The sequence below is a fragment of the Dermacentor albipictus genome, chromosome 2, assembly GCF_038994185.2.
Source record: "Dermacentor albipictus isolate Rhodes 1998 colony chromosome 2, USDA_Dalb.pri_finalv2, whole genome shotgun sequence".
Lineage (NCBI taxonomy): Eukaryota > Metazoa > Arthropoda > Arachnida > Ixodida > Ixodidae > Dermacentor > Dermacentor albipictus.
This window is the reverse complement of record NC_091822.1, coordinates 125,771,497-125,792,956: the sequence shown is the minus strand read 5'-3', so window position 1 is coordinate 125,792,956 and position 21,460 is coordinate 125,771,497. Positions and strand designations below refer to the sequence as shown.

Below are 21,460 nucleotides of genomic sequence, written 5' to 3'. Positions count from 1 at the left end.
CGGCACATCAGTGACTGTACACAGACTATACAGGCCCCCCTCCCCCCCCCCCCCCCCCCCCCCGAACGACAACATCGATGCCGACTTCTCTATGGCAGAACTAAGCATAGAATTGTTGCAAAACAGTAGGGCGACGGCGCCGGGTCCTGGTGGCATCACATATACTAGTCTGCGTAATCTACCCGATGGAGATAAAGAAACGGTTCTCTGGCACATAAATGAGCATTGGAACACGGGCGCCCTCCCAGACGAATGAAGAACATCACACATTACCATGATCCCAAAACCAGAGAAAAAAGCCATGCATTGCAACCTCAGACCATTATCCTTAACATCATGTATGGGCGAAAAAATGGAACGGCTTGCATTGAACAGACTAAAACAACATTTGGATAACACGAAACATTTTCCGCACCAGCTCATAGGCTATCGCAAGAACGTTTTCACACAGGACTTATTTCTCATAATGCAGAACACGCCTCTCCACCCAAAACAGCACAGACCCACTTGATAATGTTACACGCGATCACATACTGAAATCGTTTCCCCACACTGGATGCGACGCCAACATGTACAATTACGTACGCAGCTTCCCCAAAGGTAGAACAGCACGCTTCAAGGCAGCGCAGTCTCTTTCCTTCTCCATCAATGTTTCCCGTGGAAGACCTCAGGGATCGATTATATCTTCCACCCTCTTTAATCTTCGCATGACAGCGCTATCAAGGCACCTATCCACAATTCCTAACATTCACCACACTTTCTACGCCGACGATATTGCCCTAAGGTGTGAAACCACATCTCAAGGGAAAGCCGAAACGACCCTCCAGGAAGGCGTCGACACCATAACTGACCACTTACACTAATCCAGGCTCCAACCTCCAGCAGAAAAGTCGGAGCTTCTCCTCATGAATCGAACACAATACCAATAGGAAACACACGCTCTGATACAACTCTCCCTATTAGGCAAACAGATACCAAAGGTTACATCGTGCCGAGTGCTCAGATTTATCGTAAATCACAACAACAATGCTAATTCTAACATTATACAATATCAAAAAGACTGCCGAAATCTCACGCACCTTATGCGAAGGATAATTTGCAAAAAACACCGACTGAGGGAAGAAGAAACAACACAGCTCATGACTGCACTCGTGTATAGTAGGCTTTAGTACACCGCCCCATTCCTGACACTCAATATTCACTCAACACCCTTCACAAGGCCGCCCTGGGTCTACCGATATACACCTCAAATCATCGCCTTCAACAAACGGGCCTCTTTCACACTTTCGCACAACTAACACAACACCGAGACAGACAAGTAGCGCGCTTGTCTTGTACGGAACAAGGATTCGACATCCTGAAACGAGCAGGGATCGCCCCTTGCCAGTTGACATCAGTTAGTCAAAGCCCTCCGTACCACGCAATATTGCCTTTACAAACATAGCAAAAATTATGACGCCACACCTACATGACGGTCGACGTCAAGCGCAAGCAAAACATCACCAGATAGACAGGGAATGCATCACGATATACACGGACGCCACACGCTCTAACATAGAATCATACGCGTATGCAATGTATTGTCACGTGGTAGTGATGGTTAAGAAGGCGACAAAACTGTGATTAACGAAACGAGCGTTTTATTGGGCAAACTTGTGCCCCAAAAAACAGGCGACACTCAAAGAACAACGGTAGCGGCGAACACGATCGGCGGTTGTCGAAATATGATCAGCGGGTCAAGCGCGTCGGCATAGATAAAGAAATTCAACAAGAGGGGACACTCTTCAAAAACTGGCAGCAGGAAACACGTCACGCCTAGTTTCAACAACATCCGTTAGTTGACGCGAGCATCAGAAAAAAAGAATGTGAAATAAACTTCCAGACAACGTTTTATGTTTCTTATTCCTTCCCTCTAAAAGTGAAAACGTTTTGCGTGTAAATGAACTTATACTTTGCAACTTTTTGTTGCGTTGCCTAGCAACAAGCTAGCGGCACGCCAGACGCGCGTACATACGTCATGTGCCAGACAAGCCGCAGGAGTGAGCGAGGATGGTCGTATACGTGCGAAGCTCGCGTGCTCGGCGACCCGTCTGTTTTGGATATAGCCCATTTTATTGGGCTCCCGGCCTTCTCTATGCTTCTCTTGCGTGTCGTCTGTATTTCGACACGGCACCACTGCACTACTGGACTATACGGCAAGGTGAGAAATTCTGTTTGACAGTGTGCGGCTCATTTTAATCACATTAAGGCTTAGTTCGAGTGGCGCAGTTAGCGAAAAACAGCACCGCCGTCCTGGCGCAGTTAATTTGAGTTAATGCCTCGTCCTGGGAGATGCTTGCGACGCTTTCTATGAGGCCCAACATTACTGTAACTTATTTCGGTAGCTTTTGGGCACGCTTGCCGCGCCCAGCTTATTCACGCAGTAAGCGAAAACCGGCTCGGCCATGTGACGCATTTGCGCGTGTACTGAATCTTACTGGTAGAAGTTCGTGACGCATTCTCTGAACCGAAAAAGTATTGTAATTTATTTGGTAACTTTTTGGGATATCTTGAGGCTTGCTCGCCGCGCCTTGGGTTGTGAAGCTGTGAGCAAATAAGCAAGCCGGCCATAGTGAGTTACTTTTGCGTGTACTGAATATTAGTGGGACAAGTTTGTGACGCATTTTATAGCCCCGCAACAACATACACCTTATTTCGGTACTCGCGCTTCTCGAAAACGCGACGAGCGATTGCCGAGAGTGATAACACGGGAGTGTTGCATGCGCCGGCAGGACGCGTAAAAGGTAACACGGAGGAGCTCAAGAACATGACATGCATGTATTCTGAGCGACTGAAAACGGGCTTTGCACCCACGAGTCCGACTTGAGTGCGATTAGAAGGCATTCTGCGAGCGTGTAACATGGTCTGGCTGAGCCTGTGTTGTAGCCACCTTTGTGTACTTGGCGCACCATCGTGTCGACAGAGGCCAAGTTGTTTTGGAAACGCGCAGTCACCCGTGTATTTGTGCACTTAAAGTGCAGGAAATAATGCCCGGGAAAGCAGGGGTGCTTGAAAGTCGGATGTTCAGATTTTATGGCATTGTTTGGGAGGAGTCTTTGCTGCGAAATGTACCTAAAAGTGAATTTATCTGTAATGCCGCTCATTCACCACTTAGCACGTTTCGCCTCTACACGCAATACTCCTGTTAGGTCAATATACCGACATGATACATGCTTGTAATTTACTTTCTTTCAGCTGATGGAATCCGGTGGGGCATCGTACGGCAACGACTGCTGCTTACCTGATGTCACAACTTTGGATGAATGCAGAAGCCCGGAACGAGCATTTATATAGAGCAAAATAAACATTTCATCATTTCAGAAGACGTCTTTCGTTTTCTTTATGAAATTGCGGCCGACAGATTCGGCGCAGTCTTGTAAAGGTCAATCGCAATCATTTCTACTTAATAATGAAACGATTCCACGGCAAGGCCATGCCAGGTTCAGCAGAAGCGAAAAAAAAAATGAATGCCGCGCCGAGCAGCGGAGCCGGCGCGGCGTGTACCAACAGGTGTTCAAAACGCGCGCGCTCAAAAACGAAACCGGAAGGAGTCAACAACATCCGCTTGGTGCGCTACAGTCAATTCGGCCGCTGGGTCTATGGGAGTGTCCGCTCTTGTTGAAATTTCTTTCTCTATGGGCATTCTGCGAGCGTGTAACATGGTCTGGCTGAGCCTGTGTTGTAGCCACCTTCGTGTACTTGGCGTACCATCGTGTCGACTGAGGCCAAGTTGTTTCGGAAACGCGCAGTTACCCGTGTATTTGTGCACTTAAAGTGCAGGAAATAATTCCCGGGAAAGGAGGGGTGCTTGAAAGTCGGATGTTCAGATTTTATGGCATTGTTTGGGAGTAGTCTTTGCTGCGAAATGTACCTAAAAGTGAATTTATCTGTAATGCCGCTCATTCACCACTTACGCACGTTTCGCCTCTACACGCAATACTCCTGTTAGGTCAATATACCGAAATGATACATGCTTGTAATTTACTTTCTTTCAGCTGATGGAATCGGGTGGAGCATCATACGGCAACGACTGCTGCTTACCTGGTGCCACAACTTTGGATGAATGCAGAAGCCCGGGAACGAGCATTTATATAGAGCAAAATAAACATTTCATCATTTTAGAAGACGTCTTTCGTTTCCTTTATGAAATTGCAGCCGACAGATTCGGCGCAGTCTTGTAAAGGTCAATCGCAATCATTTGTACTTAATAATGAAACGATTCCACGCCAAGGCCACGCGAGGTTCAGCAGAAGCGAAAAACAAAAAAAAAATGAATGCCGCGCTGAGCAGCGGAGCCGGCGCGGCGTGTACCAACTGGTGTTGAAAACGCGCGCGCCCAAAACCGAAACCGGAAGGAGTCAACAACATCCGCTTGGTGCGCTACAGTCAATTTGGCCGCTGGGCTCTATGGGAGTGTCCGCTCTTGTTGAAATTTCTTTCTCTATGGCGTCGGCTTTTATAGATCGGTCGTCGAATATTCCTGAGTAATCGCTGGGACCCGCATGCCTTCCACAAAGTTCTACACCATTCCCGTCGCACGTACATGCAATCAGATTACACAAGGTTCGGCGACAACAGACAGCGGATGGAACCATCGATAACATTGCAGAAACTTCCGACACATGGAAGCACGTCCTGCGCTGTGCGATAACATTTCTTAGGTGATGAAACGTGTCCCCGATAAAGACAAGTACACGTGTCAATATACACCTTGACAGACAGCACCGATCATCCATACAGCTGGGCCATATTCCAACCCTTCCAACATAGTCATTCTGGATACTCACGCGATAATATATGCCATACAAGAAGCCTCTGTACTCTCTAAGCCCAATTTCAGTAACATCAACCTTCATACCGACTCCGGCAAAGCCATTCCCAACATAAAACACCGACTGTTGGAAACACACCTACATGACATTCTGATAGAATCCTGTAACAGCAAACCGAACATTACAATCACCCTGCGTTGGGTGCGTGGTTATCTTCGCATCGAGGGAAATAAGTTGGTTCATCAACGTGCCCGCGAAATTAACTTCCGGGCGCCCTCAATTCCCTGGCCAAATCCAATAAAGGCGGAAGATGCTGTTACGTACAAAGAGCAAATAGCTGAATACTACAATAAAGGAAAACCGCACTATTTTGCTACAACCTAATCCTTCACTCAACACGGAACAAGTACATGTCCTTCGCAAAGTTCAAACGAACACTCTTCTCGCGCCACTAATGCTCTACAACTTCGGTTGGCGTAGCACAGATCACTGCCTCAACTGTCTGGAGATAAGGGCAGGTACATAAGACATTCTGTACTCATGTAACACTGCTATTACCTCTCCTTATTTTCCTTATCTTTCCCCTGCTTCCTGAAGTACTTGGCTGCAATCAGACTCGGCGGATGAACAACGAGCCTTAGCGGGGCAAGCGCTCTACTTTACTGGGCCTTAGTGTTGGCACTAGGCGTCGAAGGGAACTAGGCGTCGGATTCCTGATTAATAAGAATATAGCTGGTAACATACAGGAATTCTATAGCATTAACGAGAGGGTGGCAGGTCTTGTTGTGAAACCTAATAAGAGGTACAAAATGAAGATTGTACAGGTCTACGCCCCTACATCCAGTCATAATGACCAGGAAGTCGAAAGCTTCTATGAAGACGTGCAATCGGCGATGGGTAGAGTGAAAACTAAATACACTATACTAATGGGTGACTTTAATGCCAAGGTAGGCAAAAAGCAGGCTGGAGACAAGGCAGTGGGGGAATATGGCATAGGCACTAGGAATATCAGGGGGGAGTTATTAGTAGAGTTTGCGGAACAGAATAATATGAGGATAATGAATACCTTCTTCCGCAAGCGGGATAGCCGAAAGTGGACGTGGAGGGGCCCGAACGGCGAGACTAGAAATGAAATAGACTTCATACTCTGCGCTAACCCTGGCATCATACAAGATGTGGACGTGCTCGGCAAGGTGCGCTGCAGTGACCACAGGATGGTAAGAACTCGAATTAGCCTAGACCTGAGAAGGGAACGGAAGAAACTGGTACATAAGAAGCCGATCAATGAGTTAGCGGTAAGAGGGAAAATAGAGGAATTCCAGATCAAGCTTCAGAACAGGTATTCGGCTTTAACTCAGGAAAAGGACCTTAGTGCTGAAGCAATGAACTACCATCTTGTGGACATCATTAAGGAGTGTGCAATGGAAGTCGGTGGTAACTCCGTTAGGCAGGATACCAGTAAACTATCGCAGGAGACGAAAGATCTCATCAAGAAACGCCAATGTATGAAAGCCTCTAACCCTACAGCTAGAAAAGAACTGGCCGAACTTTCGAAGTTAATCAACAAGCGTAAGACAGCTGACATAAGGAAGTATAATATGGATAGAATTGAACATGCTCTCAGGAACGGAGGAAGCCTAAAAACAGTAAAGAAGAAACTAGGGATTGGCAAGAATCAGATGTATGCGTTAAGAGACAAAGCCGGCAATATCATTACTAATATGGATGAGATAGTAGAAGTGGCTGAGGAGTTCTATAGAGATTTATACAGTACCAGTGCCACCCACGACGATAATGAAAGAGAAAATAGTCTAGAGGAATTCGAAATCCCACAGGTAACGCCGGAAGAAGTAAAGAAAGCCTTGGGAGTTATGCAAAGGGGGAAGGCAGCTGGGGAGGATCAGGTAACAGCAGATTTACTGAAGGATGGTGGGCAGATTGTTCTAGAGAAACTGGCCACCCTGTATACGCAATGCCTAATAACGTCGAGCGTACCGGAATCTTGGAAAAACGCTAACATAATCCTAATCCATAAGAAAGGGGACGCCAAAGACTTGAAAAATTATAGACCGATCAGCTTACTGTCCGTTGCCTACAAACTATTTACTAAGGTAATCGCAAATAGAATCAGGAACACCTTAGACTTCTGTCAAGCAAAGGACCAGGCAGGATTCCGTAAAGGCTACTCAACAATAGATCATATTCACACTATCAATCAGGTGATAGAGAAATGTGGGGAATATAACCAACCCTTATATATAGCTTTCATTGATTACGAGAAAGCATTTGATTCTGTCGAAACCTCAGCAGTCATGGAGGCATTACGGAATCAGGGTGTAAACGAGCCATATGTAAAAATACTGAAAAATATCTATAGCGGCTCCACAGCTACCGTAGTCCTCCATAAAGAAAGCAACAAAATCCCAATAAAGAAAGGCGTCAGGCAGGGAGATACGATCTCTCCAATGCTATTCACAGCGTGTTTACAGGACGTATTCAGAGACCTGGATTGGGAAGAAATGGGGATAAAAGTTAATGGAGAATACCTTAGTAACTTGCGATTCGCTGATGATATTGCCTTGCTTAGTAACTCAGGGGACCAACTGCAATGCATGCTCACTGACCTGGAGAGGCAAAGCAGAAGAGTGGGTCTAAAAATTAATCTGCAGAAAACTAAAGTAATGTTTAACAGTCTCGGAAGAGAACAGCAGTTTACAATAGGCAGCGAGGCACTGGAAGTCGTTAGGGAATACATCTACTTAGGGCAGGTAGTGACTGCGGATCCGGATCATGAGACAGAAATAATCAGAAGAATAAGAATGGGCTGGGGTGCGTTTGGCAGGCATTCTCAGATCATGAACAGCAGGTTGCCATTAACCCTCAAGAGAAAAGTGTATAATAGCTGTGTCTTACCAGTACTCACCTACGGGGCAGAAACCTGGAGGCTTACGAAAAGGGTTCTACTCAAATTGAGGACGACGCAACGAGCTATGGAAAGAAGAATGATAGGTGTAACGTTAAGGGATAAGAAAAGAGCAGATTGGGTGAGGGAACAAACGCGAGTTAATGACATCTTAGTTGAAATCAAGAAAACGAAATGGGCATGGGCAGGACATGTAATGAGGAGGGAAGATAACCGATGGTCATTAAGGGTTACGGACTGGATTCCAAGGGAAGGGAAGCGTAGCAGGGGACGGCAGAAAGTTAGGTGGGCGGATGAGATTAAGAAATTTGCAGGGACGGCATGGCCATAATTAGTACATGACCGGGGTTGTTGGAGAAATATGGGAGAGGCCTTTGCCCCGCAGTGGGCGTAACCAGGCTGATGATGATGAGTGTTGGCCTTTAATAAAATTTTTCCTCCTCCTGCTCCTACTCGTTCACGTTGACGTGAGAGATGCATGAAGCTCATTTCGCTTGCTGCTGCCACGATTGCTGACGCCTGAATTTTGACAGCGAGTTTCCGCGCTATGCGAGCAATATGTGTCGATGTTTACCTGTGCGCGCGTGACACCATGCTGGCTACTCTAGTTAAAACACTTTCGTGGGCTAGCTAGTTTTAATCCATGATGGAATGTGTAAGCGCCACTGAACAAGGACGTATAAAGAAGCAGACACACATTGACAGCGCTGTCTGTGTATCTGTTTCTTTCTACGTCCTCGTTGAGTCACGCGTACACATTCTATGGTTGCTAATTTAGTTAGTAAGCGAGTGTTTACGAAGTTTATAAACCCAATAAAATACTATCTTTACTTAGTACAGTAATCTACTAATTTGCTATCGTAATCGGTGCTTCGCCTTTTGTGGGGATGTCCGATTTTGTTTTCTCTTCTTTTAAACATTGGTAGCCCACAGCCCCGTCCCAAGGGGGGCGCTCATAGCATCCATCCATCCATCCCTCCGGTGAACAATCCGCGGTGCCAAATGGCCGGGCTGCGGGATCATGCAAATTTCTCACGAGAGAAGGCGCCTCTCCCACACTTATTTCAGAATGTTTGTAGAGTGAGCATGCAACGGTACCTTTTGACAAATCAATTTAATGCGAGATGCGCTTGTGTTTAAGTTATACACGGCTGCGTTTTATGATTCACGTCGTCCGCCTTCCTGCTAGTAGCCTTCCTTGCACAAACTGTATCGTTCGACTGTCTCTATTCGCACTTTGTCCAGTTAGTTAGTTGGATAAGTCAGTTATGTATTATTAGCTAGTTTAGTGTGTTAGTTATTAGTTGATTAGTTAATAAGTGATATATATTTGCTTAGTTAGTATATTTAGGCAGCTCATTAGTGAATAATTTTGCTATTTCTGTTAGACAACTTAGTTAAGTTATCTATTAGTTAAATATTAGCTTTGTTAGTTTGATTGGGTAATTATGTTTGTAAGTTACGCTATTTATTTAGTTCCCCTGATTGGTGTATTACTTTCTTATTATTACGTAATTATTGTTACTGTAGTTTGTGACATTACTCCTTATTGAGTTTAGTTTTTAAAACAGTTGGCTAGCTTCGTCAATTTATCAATTCACCAGTGTTAGTGATTAATTGGTAATTATGATAGTAATTCATCTGGTAATAATAATAATTATTTGGTAATTTATTACAAGTTTAGTAATTTGATAATTAATTTGTTATTAGTTTAGTAAATATTTGGCTACCTTTGTTCGTTTAGTAATTACCTATTTGATTGGTTTGTTAAAGTGTTGCCTAGCTTGGGAAGTTTGAAACGCAGGTTGCAAACGAGCAATTACATAAAAGTGGGACGTGAACTTGTTCTGTAGTCGATTTCTAACGACGGAGTAGTCCAAGTGTACAATTTGTATCGTGAATTAAGACGCTGTTGCAAACGAAGTTGAAGCTTGAAGTCAAACAAGTGGTTGTAGTTGCTTCGAACTCGCTTAAATTGAAGTTTCTCAACGCTATACAGAAAGATGGCGGCGATTCGCATGTTGCGTCGACAGTATTCTGACGCCGACGCAGGTAGTCGACCATTGCGCAATAGCGAGCGTAAGCCCAGAACGCCACTGGCGTCTGTTCGACTTCCGCTACAGCTCCACCTTCTATTTGCGCCAGAACCTCGGTGCGTCCACTGTAGGCGCTACATGAACCTCTCCTGCAGCATTACACGGAAGTTTTTTGGCCAGATAGAACGTATTTTGAAGGACCTTATGTAGTAATCCGTAGCCCTCTACTAAGGCGTTCGCCGTAAACTACCTTGTAGTTTTTGGATGGTAAAGCCCACAATTTAACTTTATTGTCGTAAGCTTAACAAAGTGAATGTCATTGCTTTAGCCTAGGGCTAAGAAGCTTGTAAAAACTTTTACTTTTAATAACAACGAGTACAGAATGTATTTCACAAAGTCCAGCTAAAGTTATGTGTTACCGCCCAAGAATAAAGTTGCGTGTGTCAGAAATACGACAAGCTCTACGTATTTGACACGCTGTGCTTCAGAAGCATTGCCAAGTGCTAGATTTTATACCATTGAACGGATACCACTCACCTTCGAAGAGCAAAAGTATTGCTTGCATATTTCTCATTGAAGAATGTTGGGGTAAAGCGTAGCAGGAATTCGCATGTGGGAAATAATACTCATGTATAAAAAAAGTGATACATTAATCCCACCCGTTTGCAGAGCACGGCACCCGGTTCATTACTTAGCGAAAGCAGAGCCTTACGCGATTAACTTATACACGGGACTTCCCAATGATCCTGTCGTCAACGTTACTTTTGTTTAATATTTTCTAAGTGAAACGTTCTGCAGTTCGGTCTAGAGGTGCACTTGCTAAAACGGCGTGTAACGAAGACATGTTGTACTATTATCGCTTACATCTTTGCAACCATACTGTCCACACGCCTTACTTTTCTACTGTTGTGTACAGCAAGGAAGCAATTACACGATCAAGCATGTGCGGCATGTGCTGATCCCGCACTTGTCGGGCCACGCATAATGCAATACCAGAACTAAATTTCATCGCCTTGCTCATTGTACAGAGAGGCGTTGTTCAGCTTTCCGTTTGCGAAACCGGGGCGGGAGTCTTCGTTATTGGCAGTGGTGACTCTGCCATAGCAGGTACTTATATATATATATATATATATATAAACGAGAAGAAAGGGGGTTAACCGAGGGACCCGATAATTATTAGTCATATAATGAGAAGCCAACAAACACTGACACCAAGTACAACATAGGGGAAATTGCATGTGCTTAATAAATGAAATAAAGTAATGATAAATTAATGGCAATTAAAGTGAATGAAAAAACAACTTGCCGCAGGTGGGAACCGAACCCACAACCTTCGCACGTCGCGTGCGATGCTCTACCAATTGAGCTACCGCGGCGGCCTTTCCCCATCCACTTTCTTGGGTATTTATGTGTACTAGTAGAACCCTGGGAGTGTTAGCCAGCGCCCCCACTCACAGACCTTGGCGGCGGACGTGGAACGTCTTTTTTGCCGCAGGCGTCACGAGAACGTGATCTTTTCGGGTGAAGGCAACTGGTCAATAAACCCACATATGCTACCTGAAGGCATCAATGTTGCCGGATTCGAGACCCTCGTTATGTAATAAACGAAAAGAAAGGGGGTTAACCGAGGGACCCGATAATTATTAGTCATATAATGAGAAGCCAACAAACACTGACCCCAAGTACAACATAGGGGAAATTGCATGTGCTTAATAAATGAAATAAAGTAATGATAAATTAATGGAAATTAAAGTGTTTGTTGGCTTCTCATTATATGACTATATATATATATATATATATATATATATATATATATATATATAATCCATCCAACTGAAACATGTGCCCATGTGAGGTGTTATTACGTCTTCAAGTTAGCAATTTTCTGCAGAAATTTCGTGCTTGCTTCGCTATGGCGCCCTTGCTTTCGTGGACCCTGCAAGGGGCAATGTTTAGACCCGAAAGCACGCCTTCGTGCATGGCGTTTGCCGCAGTCGTTTCCCGGTAAACGTCACGGTTACATATTCTGCTGTTGCCAGGAAGCGTGAGAAGCAGTCAGATGTTTGAATGCTACCGGCGTTCCACTCTTAAAGGCGAAGCTTAAGAGGAAGATGTAGCTCCGCTGCTCCTGTCTAAATACATGTAAAAGGAGAACTCGTTTTTATCGGCAACCACTGCACCAAGTTTGACGAGGTGTGTTGCATTTGAAAGAAAAACTTAAAATCTTGTGACGGCTGGTTTCAAATTTCTCATTTACGTCGTCAATTTTTTATTAAAAATTGGCGAAAATCGAAAATTTTCAGAAAATGAAACTATCAAGTTTACAACTCTGTAACTCAACAAAAAACATGATAAAAAATTATGTGAGTTGAACTTAATAGTACATCTAAAACGGACAAAATTGATATGTCACACATGAATATCAAAAAATATTGTAACATGGCAATACGGCTTTCGCAAAACCCTTGTAAACAACGTAACAATTCATGTAAGATGTAAAATGACATATCGAATTTGTCCGCTTTGAACGATCTAATGGATTCTTTTTACAGAACCGCGATATATAACCTTGATGCAGAGCTATAAATTTGTAAGCTTCGTGCTTCTATTTTTTTCACACTGTCGCATATTTGAAAATCTTTTTAACAAAGTTCAATCAAAATTTCAAATTCCGCTTCCAACAGCCACTAGAATTTAGCTTTCTCTCTCAACTGCAACAAGTTTTATTAAAATTGGTCGAGGGGTTATCTAAAAAAAAACATTTTTGCGTTTTACATGCATATGAATAGGCCGCGTCGGAGTTAAGCCCGAGCTAAAGCTTCCTCTTAAGCGTTGTCCAAATGTTTTCTGCAGTTTTATAATGGCCAAGGATTTCAGGAAGATAATCTTGAACATGCTATCTTGCGAGCATGTCAAGATTTTTTTTATTGAACAAAATAAGCCGGGCACCAGTCAGCTGAAGCGCACGGGGACGACAAATCTACTTACCAGCTTCTGAAATTGAGTAAAGAATGAAATGGTAAGTTAAAAATCAATGAATGATTCCACCATTTTCTCGAGTGCTAAAAGCAAATCCAAGTTATCCTTTTCAATGATGGCACAAATGTTTGGCGTTGGACTCGCGTCGAAGACAACTTAGAAACGCTCAGAGTCTCCCTCGCAGCACGCTATGTTACCAAGAGTTAATTTGCTGAAACAGAGCATTGAGCGACGCGTTACGTTTGCGCGTATTCAAAGCACGGATAAAAAAATGCTTTCTTTTAATTAGGAAAACGTGCTTTTAATGAACCTATGAGCAGCCCGGCAAGTCAGCCTGTGTTGATTAATGCAGTCCAGCCATAACACCGAAACCTTGCACTCTTTTTCGATAGGAGCTCCTTCGCTCCACTAAAGTACGGAAATAAAGACAAACAAAACAAAACAAGCCTACAGAGATTTCCGCTCCGCGATGAGTCACGCCTGAAGACGCCAAGACGAACGATGTTAATATTACGAAGAATGTCGCTGCCTAACTGCTGCAGGGCAATCCTTAGGAACCACAGTTTTAATAGAATAGCCTTATAATTTAATAATTCAAGAGCAGGTATAATATTATCCGATACACGTGTCTTACTTTGCTGCTTTTACTGCACACGCTACACATTTGCGGCGTGGAATAATTGTACCTGAATCCAAAAATTTCTCTTTTATTCATTTGTCGGCAACACCACTACAGTTTTTTGAGCACTGATATTGGCACGTCGGCGCCGGGTGGGCTCAGCTTGTTCTTTCGGAGAACTTGGGCCCTATAACGTAAAACTATTCCAATATGTTTCTATTCCAATCTCCTGACGTCAAATTTGCGTAACCACCAACGCAAGCACCGGGCGGTCACCCGCAGGGTTGTCTGAACAGACGTATCAAACGCTCTCCTCCTTCATAGGAGGTCACTTTTGTTTGCTTGAAAAACGAATAACATTGCCTACAGTGAGCGGCTTGTCGTATCTAATTGGCTGACAAGAGGCGAGGAGAACGCTCAAGTGTAGAGGGATTCGATGAGGCTGAGCCACTGCACTGAAAGTCGATAACCGGATGAAGAGGGTGGTGCCGGCGTCTACGATAGGTCGGCTTTCCCTTACTTAGCTTGCGGTGGCTGGTTGAAAATCGCGGCGGCATGCAACGGAAGCTCAAGAATGACACTAAAACGGACCCTCAGCAGAGAAGAGTTGGCAGAATGAGGGGGTAAGCGTGCCGAAAGTGCTCTAAAACATTACACAGCCACGTAAGAAGTTTTATTATTCGCAAATACACCCATGCTCTCCGGCAGGTGCGAGTAGCCAGCGTCTGAGCGATCGGCGGCCGCCATCTTCTATTCCTTTCGGAACGGGGCAGCCTGCGGCTATTCCGAAGAAAATTCATTTTTGTTCGGCACAATAATGCATCTTTATCGCGCACACGTCACTTTGACGCGGTGAGTTCTTGCGGTTTTGTGACGTCGCATGACAGGCAGGTGAAGTGGGTGCAGCCCGAGAACTATTTACCAATAGCCGAGGGCTAATGGCGAAAAGGGGTCGAATCAGAAATAACTTTTTCTTTTTTCTGTCAAATCATGAATAATCAGTGTGCACACATCATATCAGATGGGTAGGTATCGCGGTTTTCGTGACGTCGCGTGACAGACAGGTGAAGTGGGGGTGGTCGAAAAAAGTTTTTGACCAATCGTGGAGAGCTGATAGCAGAATTGGAATAGAATTGTTTGGAATAGTTTTACGTTATAGCGTCCCTTAACCGGTGAAATCACTTTACCCCGTAATGCGCAATGTATCATATATATGTATGCCACGCTTGTTTCGGTAACTCACGAATCTGATGTAGGGACGGGGAACCTAACGCATAGCCTATAGTAGCGTGTTTGATATGATGGAACAACTTTTCAGTTAAGGATAGTTCAGGAAGCGAAGACCTAATAAATGTATTGGTATAGTAATTAGGTTTTACCGCTCATAACACATCGTTATATGTCTTTATACAAAAGTGCTCTCCATGGCCAAATAAAAGCTTTTTTCCCCCTTCATGTGGAGCCAGTTTTGGCTACTAGAGAGTAAAAGCAAGTACACTTTGCCTCCGGCTCCTACATTTTTCATGGTGCGTGGTCGGTGGCCTGACTTTCAGCGTGTTCGCGCGCAATCAAATTTCGGGACGCGTTTTACGCCTAAAGACCACACGTACGCTTGCGGGCGCGCGCAAACTCGCGGCCACGCACCCGGGCATGCGCAGACGGTACGACACGCCTCGTACGCATCGAAGCGCTGCGCGCAGCTTCTTCTGGGCGTGTTCCAATCGTGGCCAGCATGGGAGCAGTTTACGTAGACCACTAGGAAAACAGCCAAGGCAGCTTCAAGACCATTCAATGGAACGCGCTCCAACCGTGTGGAATGCGCAGAACATGTGTGGAAGGTGATGCGAAGACGCCTCTGCGACATGACGCCACCTCGCGGCGACGAGGAAAATTTGAGAAAAGCACGCATGATTTCTATATTTTACGTTTTTGTGCCTGCAAACCTGGGAAAAAACACAAATGTGACGTATAAGAAGGGTGCAGCAAAGCGTTTTCACGTTTTCTTGTGCGCAGATGCCCTTCCTGTCAGCTTTCCAAACGTCCTGCCCCGCCACAGTCTTGTTTGCACAGGAATGTAGCCTGCTTCGTTATCGACTTCGATGCTGCCTTCGCGAAGCTGTGTGCTTTGACGTCTTGGTGAGAATTGGAACGTGACTTAAGATGGCCCCTGTACCCTCAGGCGTCTACGTTGCCGTCTACGGTGACTATCAGAACAGAGCCTCTGTAATGGCGCGCCTGGCTACGCAGCTACGGCGCGCTACATTCAAGTCTCATTGAAGCAGCTTTATATCATGCAAGAAAGTGTATCTTCTTTCTTTTTTGTGCTGATCGAACAGCATTGAGTTTATAGGCATCAAGGCATTTTGAAGCACAGTCGATAACAAAGTACGGAGTGACGCCTGCCAAGACGTCGATGAGTGAGCCCAGTGAGCGCGCGCTGTCGCGCACCTTTATGGATGCGAACCGCCATTCCTCGTGAAGCGAGGCAGGCGCAATGCGCGTAGACGTCAGCTTGCACGCGTCTGCAAGCGTACGTGTGCTCTAGGTTTGATGTTCGCGCGTGAGCTCTGGGGCGTCGTTCAGCTACTGGAATGAAGCGCTCACGGAGGTGGCAGGCCATTCTTCCTTATGTTCAGTATACGAAATGCTCTCTGCCATAACTACAGCAACTACATACTTGCAGAACAGGCCTTACTTCAACCTTGAAGTTCCCGATCCAAAGTGCATTTGTTATCCTTTTATTACTTGAGGTTTTTGATTTGTGAGCGTCAAACCTAGCACATAGCCTGCGTGTAGTATAGCGCACTTGTTACGCAGGAGAAATATTTGAGTGGCGCATAGATGCGCCACGCAAACTAACAAAAACATAATTAATGCACTAACCACGTTTCAGCTCTAATTATATTTCGTTTTATTCTTTTGTGCAAATGTACTTTCCGTGACAAACATATACCTTAATTGCACTTTTCTAACGGGCACCTTTTTTGAGTAAAAAGTGCATTTGAAATAAAAGGGTAGTTCCTTCGGCGTCATGCCGTCAGTGATGAGGATAACGCGGAGAAGCATGATACGAGGCAACGAGTCGCTAATTAACAAAAATCTAATTAATAACTTTTAACCTTTTAGTTTCAGCGGACGCATCGCAACTGGGAAATTGAAGACAGCTCTCCGGTACAAGCCATATCTACTTTCGTAACTGTAAAAATACGTTTACCCGCGTAGATCTAGGGGGACGAATCATCGGAGCGCGCCAAACCGGTACTGGTAACGTGCAGTGGGAGCAAAGCCGTGCCCTTCGAGGCGACGTTCTGCTTACGTCACCCAGGAGCGGGTAGCCAGCGCGCAGCGGCTGCGGGTTCCTCGCTGTCACAATGCGCTGGCATCCCGCTGCTGCGTGACGTGTGAGAACGTCGCTTCGGGGGGCCCGGCTGTGCGCTCGCTGCAGCCTCCCAGTTTACGTTTCGCGCGCTCTGATAGCCAAAATCCATTGTGTCAAACTTCCGTGGTTAATCGATTTTTTTATGCGAAGCATATTACGAGGGCTCAACCCAGCTCCTCAGGCGCGGCGGTGTCGCCTTGAATACCACGTGACACCGTGACGTCACGACAGAGGAGAAGTGGCTTTGGCTCAACTCTTGCAAGATGGGCTGGGTGGGAATCGAACCAGGGTCTCCGGAGTGTGAGACGGAGACGCTACCACTGAGCCACGAGTACGATGCTTCAAAGCGGTACAAAAGCGCCTCTAGTGAATGCGGTGTTGCCTTAGGCTCAGGCGTGCGTCGCTTGCTCAGGCGCACATTTCATTGCAGCGCCGAACGCTGCGTTGCTCGACGCTCACCGCGTCCAATGCGGGGCGTCCAACGCGAAGCAGAGTAACGCATGAGTTGTTTCTTCGTCTAGCCGAACCAAATATAGCCAAGCAACAGCAGTTCACCAAGCTAAACAGTGGTTCAACAACTAAAATAAAGGCTAGTATGCTTCGCATCCTGGGCTTAACCTTACCTAAGCCACAGCCATTTTTTTAAAAGCGCAGCTCTTTGGCGCCCTTTCCCGCGTTTCGCGTCGCCAACTCAGTCATAAACTGCGTGCTGCTCCAGCTGCTCGCGCTCCTGCTGCCATCTCTCGCGCGCGGCGCGAGTCTTGCTCTTCCCTTGTCCTGCAAGGCCGGATCACGTGTTCTCGCCTATCCCCTCGCCCATTTCCTCCGCGGAGCGCCGTTGCGGTGACCCTCGTTGCTACCGTCCACTCCGCTCTCGCCGTCGCTTGTCCCGCTGTCGCGGCACTGCCGCGGTGTCGGTGGCGGGCGCTCCTTGCCGCTTCGCGCGTGAAACTCGGCTCTCCGCTCCGCCGTCTTCACGTCGCATGGCTCTACGGCTCTCAGCCGTGTCACTCGCTTCCCCGTTGGCGGGGCGCCTTCTTCAGTGTAATTTGTCGCCTCTGGCAGTGCTTGCGCTTGTCTTTCCTTCTCCCGCCTCCACTCTTGTCCTACACCTCCCCTTACCTAGCGCAGTGCCGTTGCGCTGACTCGAATGGCACTTATAGCGTTTCGTCCCCTTATTCTACATCCCACCCCAACCTTGCGCGGCCGCATTTAGACCTGTCTCCGAATGAATGTGAGTGTGACCTCTAATCATCACCCCTGTTCTCTACCTGTTTCCTCATTCCACCTGAGAAGAATCATTAAATAATAATTGCTAATTCCCCCCCCCCCCCCCCTATCTTCGCGGCGGTGACCCGCTATAAAATGACGTGATGGTGACTCGCCGGAGCCCTCTCTCGATGGCGTCGGGTCGCGGTGTGTACTGCCGAATCCGAAACGCAGAACCGCCTCCGTTCTGCACTGCGTGTTCTGTATACGATTGCCTGTTGTTGAAATAAGGCAGCAGCTGCGCTCCAAGTTCGCATCACCAAGAAACGTAATTGTCAGCCACTTCTTTTCAGGTCGAACATTTGATATGGCTTATACAAAGAGATCTCTTCGAATTCCCAATTACGAGGAACCCGCTGAAACTAAAAGGGTAAAAGTTATTTAATATATTTCGTTAATTAGCGACTGATTACTTCGTATCACCCTTCCCCACGTTATCCCCACCACTGGCGGCATGTCTCTGAAGGAAGAGTCCCTATATTTCAAAACGGCTATTTTTAAATATCAGTTCCTTGTGTTGTCGCATGTGCCTTGTATGTCAATGTCGCTCTGTTTAAGCTAAAATGAATTCGAAGGAGCAGCGCCTGTATGACGGAAAACTATTCCAATATGGTTTTGTTCCAAATCCGCTATCAACACTCCGTAATAGGTCAAAATGGCTCGGGTTCTGCCCATTTGGGCGTGGCACCTACCCCTATGGGATTGACCTATCGCTGACGGCTAATTGCGGTTTTGTATCAAAAGCATACTGAATAATTTTGCCTTAACGCGGCCAAGATGTATATCTCTATCTGTGCGCGCATGCCTTTGCCGATTTGTCGAGCGCTACCACCAGCCCATCTTGTCTTTACCAACACTTTTTCTGGCAGTGCGCATTTTAATGGTTTTTCTCGGGTAGTTTCTCATAGCTTTTCTTTTGTTCATTTGTAGCCTGTATAAATATTTCTGATTTCTTCTGTTGTGAATGCGTTAGCTACTGTTTTAATTCTACGACAAGATACTGACATTATATTATTTGCAGTTTGTACTACATTTACTTTGAATAATCTTCCGCTTAGTGACTACTGCACTGCTGTTTTATGCTGCATACTTGCACAATCGCTTATATTTTCTGACAGGAGGTGCCCTTTCAGTCAAATGCCCTGGATACTCCTTCCGTATATTTATGTAAGCATGTATCGACTTATGAAAAAAATACACTGAAACGGAAATTGACATATGCCTTCACTGAAAAAAAAAAGCGTGTGAAATCGGAATTCCTTAGATACTTACGTCTAGGTAGCAATTGTATGAGTACATAGGTGACGTGAAGAAGTCGAAGATGATGACGAACACCTTGATGCAGAGTGCCCATAGCATCATCTTTAGGGTATTCTGCAGGAAGGAGCGCAAACGTATAGACATACGGTTTGACTCTGAAGATGCCAGGTTCAACGTAGACAGACACGAAATAGCAAAAATAAGGTTAGCCATAAGGAATACTCATTCGAACAGCTGGCGACATCGATGTCGGTCTGTGTGTGTGTCGGGACCTTGTGCCGTTAACCAGTACTATATGTTGTGTGAGTGGACCTCCCCACCCCCCTCCCTACCACCACCGACGTCGTTCAACAGCAGTGTACGCTACACATGCAGTAGCAGGGTGTTCCTGATTCGATACCAGACAGTGGTCTTTGCTTCAGTGACATTAGCGTTTAACAGGAGCTTCTCGGCTGGCGTTCTCACCATTAGGACGCAAAGCATGTTTGCGCGATGTGAGGGATGCGGCGCTTAGCTGCAGAAACCCTGCACCGACAGGTACTACCATGACGAGTATGCGTGGAGGAAGCTATGGCACTAGCTGGTACCATCTGCATAGCTGCACTACAATTCGTTGCAGCAAGGAAAGCTGTTTTAGAATACAGCTGCTTCTGTGCACCAGTCTGTGCTATAGAAGCACGAACATGTCTAGCCATAACTCGCCCTCTGGCGCTCAAGGTTTTATGCAAACGGAGAACGTACAGATAATGCGAGTGTTTTGCTTCAGAAGAAGTATTGCAACTTAGAGATCGGTTTTGTATTATGTACTTTTTGACGACGGCAGAAGACCGCGTGAAGTGTTGATATGACATAGCAATAAAACGCGGGCAAGCCCCTTCCCGCGTTGGCTTGCAGGTGAAAAGTGCGCAAGGATGTCTACTCTGCCTGCTGCGGCAGGGGCGCACGCGTCCCTGGTCTAATGGCTAGAGCATCAGGGCGTTGAACTTCGGGATCCTGTGTTCGAATCCTGCGATCATATATATATATATATATATATATATATATATATATATATATATATATATATATATATATATACACACACAGCGTGTCTCAGCTAACTTGGACTAAGATTTTGAGAATACCCAATTGCTCTAAAGAAATCACACCGACTGCATAGTGGCCGTCGTCGTATGTACTTACGGTCGGCACTTTTTTCATACCGAAGTACTACTTAATAACTTACTTTTAACTAGTGAACTTTTAAACTATTGCTTGAATCTCAAACATATCAATTACCAAGTTGTGGGGCACCTTCAATAACCTCCGAATCAAGCATTTATTTCGTGCTGAAGTGGTTGCTTTCTCCAAGAAAAAACAAAAGCCCGCGAAATACGTGAAATGCGAAATAGATGGGCACTCGCACGCCGCTACTGAAGTGCCTACAAGCAACCATTGAAAGATATGCGGCTGCATTGTCTTATTGCCACATCGTACAAGGCTCCGCAACGCTTATAAATGCGTCAGCGGCGTGTTCTCTTCATTCCGCGACCATCCCATAGCGTGAAGCCCTGTGTAGAGCTTCCGCCGCTAGTATAGCCGTGTATCCGTGGCGATTCGCTGGGGAGCGCTTGAGTAGCGGCGCGCGAGCACCTATCTATTTCGTATTTTGGATGTTTCCCGCGCTTTTGTTTTTTCTCCGAAAAACCAACGAGGCAAAGCTGAGCAACAAACAAATGCTTGATTCGGAGGTTATGTGAGGTGCCCAAGAACCTCGTAACTGATATGATTGCGATAGAAGCAATAATTAGAAGGTTCAATAACAAAGGCAATTATTATTTCTTGATTAAAAAATACTGGCCGTAAGTACATACAACTGCGGCTGCTATGCAGTTCGTACGATTTCTCTAGACCTCTTGGGTATGTTTAAAATCTTGGTCCCAGTTAGCTAGGACACCATGTATATATATTGATACGAGCCGCCTTTTTGGCCTAACGAAGACGACGACGATGGCCGGAACGTTGTGCGTGCTCAGCCATCTTGTCCATCCCTGTAAATAGTCTGTTGAAAAATCGTGCATCACTTTTATTTGATGGCCCATCATACACTGCTGGAGGTGCGGGGTACTTCGCCACACGATGGAGCTTCGAAGCGGTCCGCACTGTGATGCGACCACCATGGCAACACCGGCCGGTATTTGCGCC

The 21,460-nt window shown here is 45.8% G+C and overlaps 1 protein-coding gene across 3 annotated transcripts in view; it reads right to left on the bottom strand.

The window, feature by feature from the left end:
• LOC139056090 (uncharacterized) overlaps positions 1-21,460 on the bottom strand; it is a 142,109-nt gene that overhangs the window by 25,483 nt on the left and 95,166 nt on the right. For all 3 annotated transcript variants that reach the window (XM_070533949.1, XM_070533950.1, XM_070533951.1), the window contains one exon: positions 19,289-19,390. In XM_070533949.1, the coding sequence (XP_070390050.1) occupies positions 19,289-19,390 (102 nt within the window). The remainder of the gene's footprint in view (positions 1-19,288; positions 19,391-21,460) is intronic.